General features: G+C 50.8%; 4 protein-coding genes across 4 annotated transcripts; all 4 read left to right on the forward strand.

The window, feature by feature from the left end:
• Nucleotides 1-1,386: 1,386 nt before the first annotated feature.
• On the forward strand, nucleotides 1,387-3,438 carry M437DRAFT_36524 (uncharacterized protein; the record flags this gene model as incomplete). The annotated part of the gene is made up of 2 exons (XM_041019468.1): nucleotides 1,387-1,485; nucleotides 1,585-3,438. The coding sequence occupies 2 exons, from the start codon at nucleotides 1,387-1,389 to the stop codon at nucleotides 3,436-3,438; spliced, it is 1,953 nt and encodes a 650-aa protein (XP_040884844.1).
• Nucleotides 3,439-4,817: 1,379 nt separating this feature from the next.
• On the forward strand, nucleotides 4,818-6,696 carry M437DRAFT_36183 (MFS general substrate transporter; the record flags this gene model as incomplete). Its single annotated transcript, XM_041019396.1, has 2 exons — nucleotides 4,818-5,430; nucleotides 5,489-6,696. The coding sequence occupies 2 exons, from the start codon at nucleotides 4,818-4,820 to the stop codon at nucleotides 6,694-6,696; spliced, it is 1,821 nt and encodes a 606-aa protein (XP_040884845.1).
• A 492-nt stretch (nucleotides 6,697-7,188) lies between these two features.
• Nucleotides 7,189-9,789, forward strand: M437DRAFT_36423 (cora-domain-containing protein; the record flags this gene model as incomplete). The annotated part of the gene is made up of 3 exons (XM_041019446.1): nucleotides 7,189-9,404; nucleotides 9,459-9,618; nucleotides 9,676-9,789. 3 exons carry the CDS (start codon nucleotides 7,189-7,191, stop codon nucleotides 9,787-9,789), a joined length of 2,490 nt encoding a protein of 829 aa, XP_040884846.1.
• Nucleotides 9,790-11,704: 1,915 nt separating this feature from the next.
• Nucleotides 11,705-13,256, forward strand: M437DRAFT_37255 (uncharacterized protein; the record flags this gene model as incomplete). The annotated part of the gene is made up of 3 exons (XM_041019592.1): nucleotides 11,705-11,750; nucleotides 11,889-11,975; nucleotides 12,016-13,256. Coding segments are annotated over 3 exons (1,374 nt in total), but the record flags the coding sequence as incomplete, so codon positions are not given.
• Nucleotides 13,257-13,767: the final 511 nt, after the last annotated feature.

Raw genomic sequence — 13,767 nt, forward strand, 5'->3', positions numbered from 1 at the left:
CCCTGTCCATTGCCTCTTGGCTGCTAGATACACACGACACAATCAGGCAGCTGACCACTCGACCACTCAACCACTCATCATAGATGGTAGCTTGTCGGATAGACTAGTCAAAGTACACGGAAGCGAAACCGAGGAGTGAAAGTCCGCTGTCTCTCTCCCAGCCGTGCTTGTTAAGCAAAGCAATTAATATCGACAATGCTATCGATCGGCATGAAGTCGTGTGGTTGAGGGCACGAGCGTCTGAACTCTTGAAATCTCCAACCTTCTCTGTCATCAGCGGCGTTTCTCGCATTCGCGCATCTCTAATCGCTTGGTTCGCAGAGCAGACTTAACACAGCGGGTGGCTTTTCTGTTCTCAGGACGAAACTGCGGCAGGGTCTTGGCAAAACCATACAATTAGATGAAGGTGGCGCCGAGAAGCCAGGGGTGGGTTGAGTCGCCGAGAGAAGGGGGTTTGTTTGGGTTCCACTCGGGTGTTGGAAGCATGTTTGCCGACGCCAGAGAAGGTTGCTCGCTTGACAGGAGGCTTCATGATTCAGGTTTGCTGATCTTGCTTTTACAGTTTGATGCTCTTCCAATACACGGCACAATGCTGTATAACGGGTAGAGACTGTTGTTATCCTATTTCAACGATACCCACGAGATCCACATTCTCCTCCCGTGTAACGTCGTGGCGATAGAGGCGTGTGGTTGACAGACGCTGAAACCGCGTTGTGTGCAAATCGATCTCTAAAGTCCCGGACGAACATTTGCCAAGGCTGTTTGAGTGCTTGCCGCGTGGAGGGTTGGAGGACTTGCGCTGTGGTGGAGCCCTAAGACAACAACCACTACAACACCAACAGATCATCATTTGCTGCTCTATTCGAAATCATGCAATGCACGAAGTGTCCAGTCGAGTCAGAAGGATTGTAGAGAGGGATACGAGTGGCGTCCAGTCTGCGCGGCATACGAGCGCTTGAGGAGGACGTCGCGAAAGTTCAAATGTTCTTTCACGTCGAATCATTGCTGGACCGACTGCCGCACCACTGCATGCTGGGACCCACGATCTCTCTTCCTTCTGTCATGCATCCATGCTCTGCCCCTAGCATGGACCATTTGTGTGTCTGTCTATCCTTGCGGGTCCCTTGGCAATTATTGTATCCCTCCAGTCTTCCCGTGTAGATAGACCATCCACTGCCCCAGACCGGAACGCCGTTGCTGGAACGTCGACTCCCTATCCCTTTTGCTTAACGGCTTTCTGCGCTTACCTCTGTATACAATAATTGCCAAAAAGACCCCTTCTGTTCTTGCAGCATTTCATCACCCAACTGCTTTCCACGCCTTGAATTGTTCACCAAACGGCCTGTGGCCGGTCGCAAAAATTGTCTAATCATTTATACTCACAATATGCTTTCTTTGCAATTATTATCGTCGGTGCTCTTGCTGGCAGGGTCAGCATTAGCGGGTCTTGACAATGAGACGAGTCCTACACATATTTTCCGTTCGGTAAGAACATCAATGAGCAATGCCTGAGGCAAATACTTTGTCGCGTGCCGCTCGAAAAGCAGCATCTTCGGAAAGTGACTAACCAAATTTCATGAACAGAGGCCAGATTTACATGCGCCGATGCTCGAGATGGCCCTGTTAAGGCCGGAGTTGGTTGCGCCTGGATATATCATGCTCGCGCCATACCGAAATGTAGATCCTGGACCTTATATCTATGACAATTGGGGACAACTAGTCTGGTCCGGCGCTGGTTCGAGCGGACCCAAGACTGCACATGCACCGCATACTTGTAACTACAAAGGAGAGGAACATCTTTGCTATTTCCAAGGAGAGCAACATCAAGGCTTCGCCCGAGGCCATGGAGTCATCATGGATAAAAACTACCGTATCGTCAAGACAGTCGAGAGCTCTGGAGCAGGCGCGTCAAGCGATATGCACGAATTCAGATTGACACCATATTCAAATGGTACAACTGCGCTCATGACCGTCTATCAGCCGCGTATGTACGATTTGACAACCAATCCCAAGTTCCAGATCAAGGATGGTATGGGGTGGATTGTCGAAGGTGTTTTCCAGGAGATCGAGATTGATACTGGCAGAGTGGTCTTTGAGTGGAGGAGTACGGATCATCTCGATCCTAGCTTGACCTACACATTCCCGGGACGAACAGACACTTCAGGAAACGGATTGACTGAGAACACTCCTTGGGATTACTTCCACATCAACTCTATCGACAAGAACCGGGACGGTGACTACTTGATTTCCGCTAGACATATGGCTGCGATCTACAAGCTTTCTGGTGTAGATGGATCCATCATGTGGGAGATGGGTGGCGCGAACCCGACTTTCCACCAGACCAATTTCAACTTCTCATCTCAGCATCACGCTCGCTGGGTCAGTGAGAATGAGACTCACACAATCATGACTTTCTACGACAATGCTAGCAATGGCTTCAACAGAACAGACAAGTTCTCCCACGGCTACGTTGTTTCAATCGATCACATCGCAAACACCGCGACCATGATCAAGGAGTATGGCGCTCCCGAGCCCTCCGGAGGCATGCTTTCAGGATCCCAGGGCAACTTGCAGATTCTCCCAAACGGCAACGTTCATCTTGGCTGGGGTGAGCACCCATACTTCAGCGAGCATACAGCCGACGGATCACCCGTCATGTACGCAAAAGTCGCATACCGCGCTAGCAATGTCATGATCTACCGCTCATACAAGTTTCCTTGGGTCGGCCAGCCATTGACCAAGCCAGCTCTATGGACATACTCAAAGACCAACGACGAGAAATCTGGTATGGTCTTCTACGTGTCCTGGAATGGAGCAACCGAAGTGGCGTCCTGGAACTTCTACGCCAGTGCAAACAGAACTGGGCCATTTAACTTGGTTGGAAACACCAAGAAGACTGGCTTCGAGACTGTGATGCGCTACAACAATGTCACGACATGGGGATTTGCCGAGGCTTTGGACAAGGACGGAAACGCTCTTGAGCGCAGCGTCATCCAGAAGACCTTCGTGCCCAGTGTCACACTGCGCGATCACTGCGATGAGTGGGCTTGTGGCAGAGCTGAGGCGATCCGCGATGAGGATGCTCACTACGATCCCTACAGTGAAGTCAAACCTGAATACCTCAGTAACAACCGCGGATTCGATACAAGCGCATATTATGCCGAGCTACCGAAGACCACTGAGCAGGATGCTGCAGAGGAGATAGTACAACACCAGCAAGCTGCGAGATCAAGAATGCTGGTGGGTGTTCTTTGTGTGACTGCCGGAGTTGGTGTCCTCGTCCTTATATTGGTCCTCATCCGCAAGCAACTGTCAGGTGCTATGCCTAACTCCTTCGCCAGGAGGGTGTCCGATGTCAGAGACGCCATCAGCATCAGACTGCTCGGCAAAAAGTACGTGCAGGTCGATGAAGAGGAGAAATATTCTGATCGATCTTGAGCAACCCGATTTTCTTATGTCTTTGTCGTTTTCTTAATGTTTTCTACTATCACTATATCCTGAGCGAGCATTGGGTTGGAGTTTTTGAGGATGGTCGACATATTTGCAAGTGTTCGAACCATATACCTATTTTTTGTGTTGGATAGCATCTACTCAGCAGAGTTCTGAGACTCTGCATTTACGATACCAAAAAATGGGTCTAGTCACAATATCGAAAAAAGACGATCTACATACAAACCCTGGTCTCTGTTTCCTCACCCTTGAAGAATGTGAAACTGTCATGATCCTTGATGACCTTGGATTGAAACAACGGACAATATCTTTCTTACTTTTCGAATCATGATCGTCTTTGGAGAAGAGCCCCTGAACAAGTCATGTCACATACATTTTCAGGTGCTGGAAGCATAGCGCGGAGATAAAACATGGCGGCTATAATGCCCCTATCGCACACACGGCATATAAGTCGTTAAAGCGCGGTCGGTATACGTTTGTGGGATCGTGCAGGGACAATAGCTTGGCGATGGGAGGCTTATGGTGGCTTTCCACATGTTTGACAAACGTCGCGGGCAGAGTGCGTCAAAAGGAGTGGCACGAGTACCACCGAGCCTCTCTTTTGACAGAGCGGAATCGATCATACAAGCGAGTATACGCATCGAATTGGGGCTTGGCGCCTTTGAGGTTTCGGAAAAAGCCCTTGGTTTGCAGCAGGCCTCAGGAGACTCAACAAAGCATCCATGCTTGACAAAGGATGCAGCAAACGTGGAAGGGGGGCGGAGTCTCTGGGAGCCCCACTTGTTGATATGTTCGCTTGACACGGCGGACAACAAGCATCCGCAACCGCAATGCGCGGCCGGCAAAGAAGGCCTTGGCATGGTGGGAACAGAAGATGAACAAGTTACAGATCAGAATGCGACAAGGTCGATCTTGGCCGTCATAGGGTTTTGGTTTCGTATCTTGTGTACTTGTGTCTTTTACTTTGACTCTTTTTCCTATATATCTATCTGCGAAGGTCTGTGAATACGAGGTCTTGAACGCTCGTATTTAGGCTGCACGTCATACGGCGTGTGGACGAAGTTCTGGGACAACATTGCGTAGGGCTCTCTAGCATGCACCGACACCAGTATAAATCCGGCCATCTTCGCCAACGATCAAATCATCAGAATGTCGACTTTGCACGTCCGGAACGCGAGGGCGGCGGCGGCTCGCCATTTGGGTCGCCGTACATAAGGGAAGAGGAGGAGAGCTACTTTGAGCGCCAGCTATCCAACCAAGATGGACCAAGCAGCGGGCCCACGACACCACGCACTCTCGAGGCAGGCACCGGCACGACACCCGTCCCTGACGTTGCAGATGGTCCTGGTTCACCGTCGAAACCCATCATGCCGCCGCGAACTTCGTCCTTGAGGCCATACCAACTCAAAACAGATGTCGGGCGTCCGCCGCAACTACCAACTGGAGCCACAACCCCCCTAGACAATATACCTACGCCAGGACTGGTGACATATCCTCCCGAACCTGCGACATGGAGAAATATGCCCAACAAAGGCCAACTCGCCCTGCTTGCTGCCAGTCGCTTCGTCGACTTCTTCCAGATGGCCGCACTCCAGACATACATGGTACATCAGCTCAAGAGCTTCGACCCCAGCCAACCCGACTCTGTCATCTCGCATCAAGCTGGTATGCTCCAGGGCAGTTTCACTGCCGCCCAAATCATCACGAGTATTCTCTGGGGTCGTGCGGCAGATCAGCCAGGTGTAGGCAGGAAACTGGTCCTCAACATTGGAATGATCGGTACTGCCATTGGGTGCATTGGTGTAGGCTTCAGCACCAGCTACCAACAGGCTGTCGTATGGAGAGTTTTGAGTGGAGCCATCAACGGCACTGTAGGAGCCGCTAGAACCATGGTTGCTGAATGTACTGATAAGCGCTGGCATCCGCGTGCTTTTTTGCTTCTACCTGCTGCGTTCAATGTCGCCAATGTTTTAGGTCCAAGTAAGCTCAGAGCCTGATATCTGGAATGTGCTTTTACATGCTAATGCTTCTGTAATAGTTCTCAGTGGTCTCCTCGCAGATCCAGTCGCAGCGTACCCTCACTTGTTCGGCCCAAACTCGACATTTGGTGGTGCAGAAGGCATTGGCTGGCTGAAGAATTATCCCTATGCTGCACCCAATCTTCTTTGCAGTCTGCTGCTCCTGATCGAAGCGCTGCTCTGCACCTTCTTCCTTGATGAAACTCTCAAGAGTTTCACAGAAATCGACGTTGGTCTTTTCAATCCAATTACCATTGCCAAAGGTATCTGGAGTCGTCTCTACGAAATCAAGAACAAAGGCTACAAACTCGTGGGCGAGACAGCCATGGCTCGAAGAGGTCTCTTGTCTGGCCGTGATGAAGGAAGCATCGAACTTGATCGCATCACCGATGCTAACGAAGCCCGTGAAAGACAAAACTCGCATACTATTCGCCCTATGCAGCGTCTTCCTTTCCGTCGCGTATGGACACCAAATGTCTGCTGGACTCTTCTTTCCATCGCCATCTTCGACTTCCACATGGGTGCCTTTTCAACACTATGGATCTTGTTCTTGTCTACATCTCGCGAATTTGTGCCTGGAAACAGCACAGACGGCCAACCACAAAAGCAAGAAAGAGGCGTTTTCAAGTTTGGAGGCGGTCTCGCCTTCCCACCTCCAACTATCGGTCTCGCGATGGCCATTATCGGCTTCATAGGCATCATCCTGCAATTTGTCCTCTACCCTCGCGCCAACGCGAGATTCGGCCTTATGCGCTGTTTCCGATCTTCACTTTTCCTATTCCCTCTGGCATATTTCCTGGCTCCGTATATTGCTCTCATGCCCTCTGACTCTGCCTCCCCAGCACCAGCATCAGGATTCTGGATCTGGCTTGGTATTGGTGGTGTCGTGTTTCTTCAAGTCGCTGCTCGCACGTTTGCTCTTCCGGCTTCGATTCTGTTGCTCAACAATAGTTCTCCTCATCCATCTGTGCTGGCGACGATTCATGGGTTGGGTCAGGCGGACAGTGCGGCGTTTAGAACTATTGGACCCATTCTTTCTGCTTCTTGGTACGGTACCTGGCTTGAGAGGGGAGTGGTGGGTATGGCGTGGTGGTATGTTGCTGCCATCTCGGCTGTGGGCGCTGCAGCGAGTTTCAAAGTCAGGAATGGAAATGGACATGAGATTATCTTGCCAGGAGAGGAGGAGAGGGCTGATGAGCAAGTCCCTGCTGAGCCGTCGAGGAAGTAGACATGTGTTGTGTAATAAAAGCGTATGTGGGCATGCTTGTATGTTGTAACCTATTCTTGTCCATAAGAGGACGAAAGCCGTTGTTCGATTGAACAGCGAAAAGCCTTGCAAAAGTCATTGTTCCGATGTTGGTATCTGTCTTACAAACGCAAAGATCACAGGTCTTGTTCCTTGGTTGTTTCAAAGTGTTACTCTACAATTATGTGGATGAAGAGGAAGGAGCGATAGATGTGCTCGTGTGCTCACCTACCGAATTGGGAAGGCAGCCAAGAGAGTTTGCCAAGAGATATGGAGCGCGGATCAGGAACGGCAGCTGCGTCACAGATTGAGCGCACAGACGTCGGTTGTGGAGAGAATGGATGGGAGGAATTGAAGGACGGCTGGTGATGCTGACTTTTTCTCGACTCGAGCACGCACGCGCATCCTCTGGTGAACATCTAGGAATCGATGGATCCGCGCAATTCAATTGCAGACATTGCCGGACCGGCGGCAATGGCAAAGCCCAAGGCTCCGCAAAAGTCGTACGCTTCAGCGCTGGGCGAAGAAGCGAGTTCGACTCGGGACGGCACAGCCAACTCTACAGCAGGTGGTAGCAAGAAGAAGCGCCATCGCGCTGGAAAGAAGCGTCGCAACCGCAGACAGAGCTTTGCTGCCCCTTCAGAGTCGACTGCCGCCGAACGCGAGGACGATCAGAACCAGCGACCCACTCTAACATCCAACCGACCATCGGCCACACAAACCAGCTTCTATCGTCTCAAGTCGGCCGCACGCAGCAACACCAGCCTCGAGAGCGACGCCCTGCTCGATCACCGCGATCACCAACCCATCCGTCCTCGTCGAGGAAGCATTCAACAACCACCGAGAAACTCGGCTGGTCTCTATCCTCGCAACCATCGCAGTTCGCATGGCGTCTCTCAATCAAGTCCCGTGAAGCCTCGCCACATTCAATACAGCGACGACGAGGATGAAGAGGCCGTGACCGATCGTACCCCCCTAATCTCGCAATCCTACTACGACCGACCTCCGATTGAGCGCAACAGATCAGGTCATCGTACCTATGGTGGCACTCGCCGTAGACAGTCGGCCACTTCTCACACATCCAGCAAGCGAGCCAGATACCCTAGCGGCAGTGATGATGATTACGATGTCAACAATCCTCCTTCCATGCCAGGTTCCCCTAAGCTGGGCACCCTCAACGATGTCATGATCGCTCAGGAGTTCTCAGGCTCTCCCTCGTCCGAGAATCGTGATGCCATCATCAACATTGACCGGGACAACAACTCAGACCGTCACCCTTCATCCTCACCACCAACCCCATCTGCCGAGGCTCGCAGACGTACACTTGCCAACCTTGCTGAGAACGACGTCTGCTATCCCGGCCACATTGCCGAGTCAGAGCTTGGTGAAGATGATTTGACGCCTACCGATCAAGGTCAACGTCGTACCAGCCGTCGTAGACGCCACCGACAATGGCCCGATCTCGATGTTTTGGACGAATGGAGTCGCATCGAGAAGGAGGAGAGGGACCACACTGAGCAGATCCGCTCCAAGAAGATCAGCGAGCCGGTTATGGTCGGTGGCCGTCTACGTCCTGCAAAGACCCAATGGCACAGAGAAGAAGACGATGCCCCATACCGCTACACCTACTTCAACGAAACCTTTGATGGCACCATCCATAGCAGGACTATCTCCGAGCTCTGTCAATTTGGTGCTACCTTCCGTGAGCTCTTCAACCCCGAACCACCAGAGCTCAGTGACGATAGCAGCTCCGAAGAAGAAGATAATCCTCTACCAGAGGCTCCGTCAGGTCGAGAGTCTAGGCTTAGCTCAATCGCTGGTGATGGAAAAGCGCCAGATCGCTCAGCCTCTGCCACACCTGCTCAGTCTCGACCGCCGCGTAGGCCTAAGGAGAAACGTTATGGTCCTCGTCCTACATTCTGGCTAGACGTCCTTAGTCCCACCGAGACAGAGATGAAGATCCTCGCCAAGTCCTTCGGTATCCATCAACTTACCGTCGAGGATATCATGATGCAAGAGCCTCGTGAGAAGGTCGAACTGTTCCAAAGCTACTACTTCGTCAACTACCGCAGTTTCGAGCAGGACAAGGATAACGAGGAATACATGGAGCCCGTGAACATGTATGTTGTCGTCTTCAAAGATGGCGTCATCAGCTTCCACTTTTCCATGACACCTCACCCTGCCAACGTCCGCCGTCGCATTCGTCAACTTAACGATTACATGTCTCCGACAGCAGACTGGATTTCTTATGCCATCATTGATGACATCACAGATGTATATGCTCCTTTGGTCCAAGTTATTGAAGATGAGGTAGACGAGATTGATTACGAAATTCTTGCGCTACATTCGTCCGATGAAAATACAGACGACAAGGTCAAAAATAGTGCAAAAGCCAAAGAGCTTGAGTACGAAAAGATGAGCAAGGTTGCCGGGAGCGATACCCAATCCGAAAAGGGTGAACGTACAGCTGGCGATAGTGGTGGTGACATGCTCCGACGCGTCGGAAACTGCAGAAAGAAGGTTATGAGTCTTTACCGTCTCCTTGGTAACAAGGCGGATGTTATCAAGGGTTTTGCCAAAAGGTGCAACGAGCATTGGGAAGTTGCACCCAGGTCCGAGATTGGTTTGTACCTCGGCGATATCCAAGATCACGTCGCAACCATGACAGGTAATCTGTCTCATTACGAAAAGTAAGTCCTCGATGACGATTACCGCCCCCGATTGAAATTACTGACAGTATCTAGTCTTCTTTCGAGAGCGCACGGCAACTACCTTGCTCAGATCAACATCCGAATGAACGAGCGTGCAGAGCAAACCAACGATGTTCTCGGCAAGCTTACCGTGCTGGGTACTATTGTCCTTCCTATGAATATCGTCACCGGAATGTGGGGAATGAATACAAAGGTAGGCTATATTAGATGCGTGTCTAATTCTAGGATCATATACTGATTAGCCACGCAGGTGCCTGGACAAGATGGCGAAGACTTGACCTGGTTTTGGGGTCTTACAGCTGGTCTGTTCGCTTTTGGACTGATCAGTTATTTCATTGCCAAAAGAGTCTACGGCATCGTTTGAGATTGTTCATGCGCGCGCTCTCAACCAGAACAGATACAGGGATTTTCACATCCGTTGAATATCGCGCACATCTATGCGTCTGCATATTCAAGGATGCAGCGAGTCGCAGGTGTCACCAACGCCGGAATTGGCAGTCCGCAAGCCACATATCAACCAACGGATGTATTGATATCCTGTATACAAGCAGGAGGCACATCAAGGGCGTGTAGAATTTTTTTTTTCTTCAGGGGTCTCTATTTAAACTAAGTATTACTATCAATCCTATGACGAATCAAATCAGTGCTGAGCACCGCATTGCAGCAACAATAGTCAGCTGGTCGACATTCTCCTTGTCCTGATACGTCCACAAGCAGGCTATCACAAACTGTCATGCATAGAGGTTACGTATTAGGTCGAGCAATTCGACAAGGTTGACGTGCAGCAGATGGCATCAGAGCATCTGACTCAGGCCTTGTCGTGTTGGGCCTCTTTCGAACAGCCAATGCTCTTGATTGGCTCATGCCGGCACATACGAGTGCCGAGAGCATCATGTCAATCTCCTCAGTCAATCTAACAGAACGCCCTGGAGCGATCAGACAGTGCTGGCGCCTGAACGATGCCCACTTAGACATGGATGAAACAGCGTCCGCGCTGCACCTGTGACAGTCGGTGGGACACGAAGTAGACGTGTAAATACCGGCCGTGGGGCACCACAAAACGATCTGCTGCCTTGTGCTGTAAATCTTCTTCGGGCAGGCGCGGTCCGCAGGCTGTAGTTTCGTGATATGCAAGCCATGCTCCGGGCCCGAAGCTTCGGGTCGTTGATCTGCAGCCACACGGAGGATTATCTCGACGCTCCATCCAATGCCTTTTTGCCATCCTGTCTAATATCCTTGCACTCAAAACAAGAACACGCAACTCTCCATGTCGGGGGCCCAACGCTCCGGTTTAGCTGCATGTCGCACGTCGACAGTGCTCAGAGCTGACAAAAAAGAACAGTGATCATGACATGGTCAAGACCAATCTAGATTAGACCATTCTATACACCCCAAATCGGTTGAGCCTAAAACTCCATGCGGCACAGCGATTCATCTACCGTGACAGGGTCGGAGATCATTCCTCGGATCCTGGGACAGACATCAGCATCTGGTCCCAGACCTATGGTTCAACAAGCAACACAGACAACATCTAGAGCGGCAATCTCTATCGGTACGGCTGGTTTGGTCTACGCAACTGCTTCTTTTGCAAAACTTTGTTACGGAAGATGTTTAGCGTGCATCTTGCAGACATGCCTATTTTCACCTTGGCAGACATTGCAATTGGTTCAACATCACCAAAAGTCATGCAAGAAGGGGAAACATCTTACACTCGTTGTCGGCGATTTTTCCCTGTCTGAGGCTACCGAGAGTTTACTCGTACCTCGCTCATGTTTCGGGGTTCATGCGTCCTTTTGATTCGATGCCTAGACCCCCAGGTGTCCTTCAACATTCTCACATTCGTCAGGGTGCATTCACACTGGCTTTTGTTCGTGTACCACCGTGCTGTGCAGGAAAACTGGGCTTTCCACCATCCGTATCCACATCGAAGCCACCGACCAACTCATCGGCTTATATCCTCTCCTGATATCCTCTTTCATCCCGTGATATAGGGTCGGTGTACATTATACTTTTCCATGACCTTCAGTCCAACGATCAAGACGGAGATCAAGTCTTCGATTCATTCGATACCCTCGTATCCCGTCGTACAGCCCTATCAGCAGATGGTCAAATCAAAGATGGCGGATCTTTCGTCGTCGCCTCCGATGAGAGCCAAGCCAGAGCCCACCGACAGCTTGAGTCCAAGTACTAGTGTTGAGTTGCACAGGAGAAGTAAGACCGGGTGTATGTTTTCTAGTCGCATGGAGTACGCCGGACGTTGCTGACTTGTTCCAGGCAAGACTTGCCGACGTCGAAAGAAGAAATGCGATGAGGCAAGGCCAGGCTGTAAGTCTTCCACATTCCTACATGACCAGCACCGTGTTTCTTGATGCTAGAGTCCTGGAGGGTCGGTAGAATGCTTCATGTCTCCTAGTCGCCTGGGTCGAACGTAGTAAGATATGCCATGTGCTGACAGGACTCCAGGCCAGAACTGCGCGAAGAACAACATCATCTGTGGCGGGTATGAGATGAGGAAGCCTTGGAAGAAAGGAGCTCGCAGCAAGAACTCTGGTATGACCTGTTGCTAGCTGCAGTCGTCTGGGTGGACTAGCTGACAAGTCGAATGTAGCTGCGGTCATTCCTGAACTTCCACACATCATCAGCGCGATAGACGATCCTCTGGACTCACAGCTACTCTCGTACTTCATCACACATGCCTGTCAAGCCTTGAACATATACTCCGAAACACACAATCCATTCGATGGATTCGTGGTTGACATGGCGTTGGCGAACCCAGGCCTTATGCACTCCTTGCTCTGCCTCTCCGCATCTTGCCTCCTCGTTCACCAACCGACGTCGGCACAAGAGATTGTTGTTCGACATAGCCACCACTTTGACCAGGCTGTTGTTACACTTCGAAAGGGCGTCGAAGCCTACAGCTCCAACAGTTCGACACAGAACGCAGACTGCATCGTGCTGCAAACCATCATACTCGCGCACGAAGCGATCGTCACAGGAGAGACAAATGGCAGTTATCGATGTCACCTGTCAGCAGCTTCGGGACTCGTCAACAGTTGTGCGAATCTGAGCGCAGACGTGCAGAGTTTTGCTCGTCAGTTCTTGATGTACCACAACCTTGCCAACACAATCTCATGCCTTGATCCTGTCAATCAAGTCATGAGGTCATCTGTGCAAGCGAACGGAAATGAAACTGTGGAGCAAGACGCATTTTCGGAGGGCTGCGTCGACGGAATATTGCATGGTCTTCTAGAACCCATGGCATGCACACGACAAATACGGGATGGAGTACGCTTTTACCGCAACACCAGCGACTCGAGATGGTTCAAGAATGAACAGCTCCTCAGCTTAGCACTTGGAGTTGAAACACGGCTACGAACATGGCAATCTCGATTCGTGACAAAAACACCACAGTACTGGACATCACTGGTGTACCGGCAAAGCGCTTATGTATATCTCTATCGGACCATCAAGCCATCGACACCGAGTGCAGTATTGGCACAGTGTCTGTCAGACGGGCTGTCGTATGCATCGCTTGCACTGCGGGACATCATGAGGAACAATAACAGCATCCACAGCTGGATCTGTGGCGTGCTACTCCCACCACTATTCTTACTCGGATGTGCAGCCTTCGATCCAATACACAGACAAGCCTTACTCGATATCCTAGAAGATTTGCATGCGTGTAATCAAAGGACCAGTATCGTGCATGCCAAAGCAATCTTGGAAGAGGTCTGGTCGAGGATGGATGCAGCTGCACATGGTGCTGAAGATGACGCTTGGGATTGGGAAAATGTCATGAAGGACTTGGACATGGATATCATGCTGTCATGAAACTGCCGAGACATTGAATGTGTGCTCTTTCATGCCGTTTGCTTGTCGGCTAAAGTCTCACGATGGGGAGGTATATATCGCCTACATTTCCCACAAGTCGAGCATCGCCATTCACGCTGCAATAACGTCTATATAGTAGTGTTTGAGCCACAAAAGTACACAACATCTTTTAGAAATCTCGTCGAGATTCAGGTTCTGTGGTTCCCTTTGGACGCTTCACCGGTACAGGCCCATAGCTATATTGACACAATGTCATCTGGATGATCGTCCTACCTCAAAGATACGAAGTCTGAGCATCTCGTCCAGAAATTTTCAGAGACGACCTTTGACGGCGGAAGGAGCAATCCAACCCATCCATCACTGGCTCTTTCGATGAAACCAAACAAATACTCCATCCCAAACACCTGTCTGTTCCCATGCAAACGAACCACTCAGTGACATGTCCTTGTCTTTGCAGAAGCCGCATCCTCATCCCCAAATTGCGCTTTCTCCTTGGAGCTGATGCACGGGT

Source organism: Aureobasidium melanogenum, assembly GCF_000721775.1.
Source record: "Aureobasidium melanogenum CBS 110374 unplaced genomic scaffold scaffold_1, whole genome shotgun sequence".
Lineage (NCBI taxonomy): Eukaryota > Fungi > Ascomycota > Dothideomycetes > Dothideales > Saccotheciaceae > Aureobasidium > Aureobasidium melanogenum.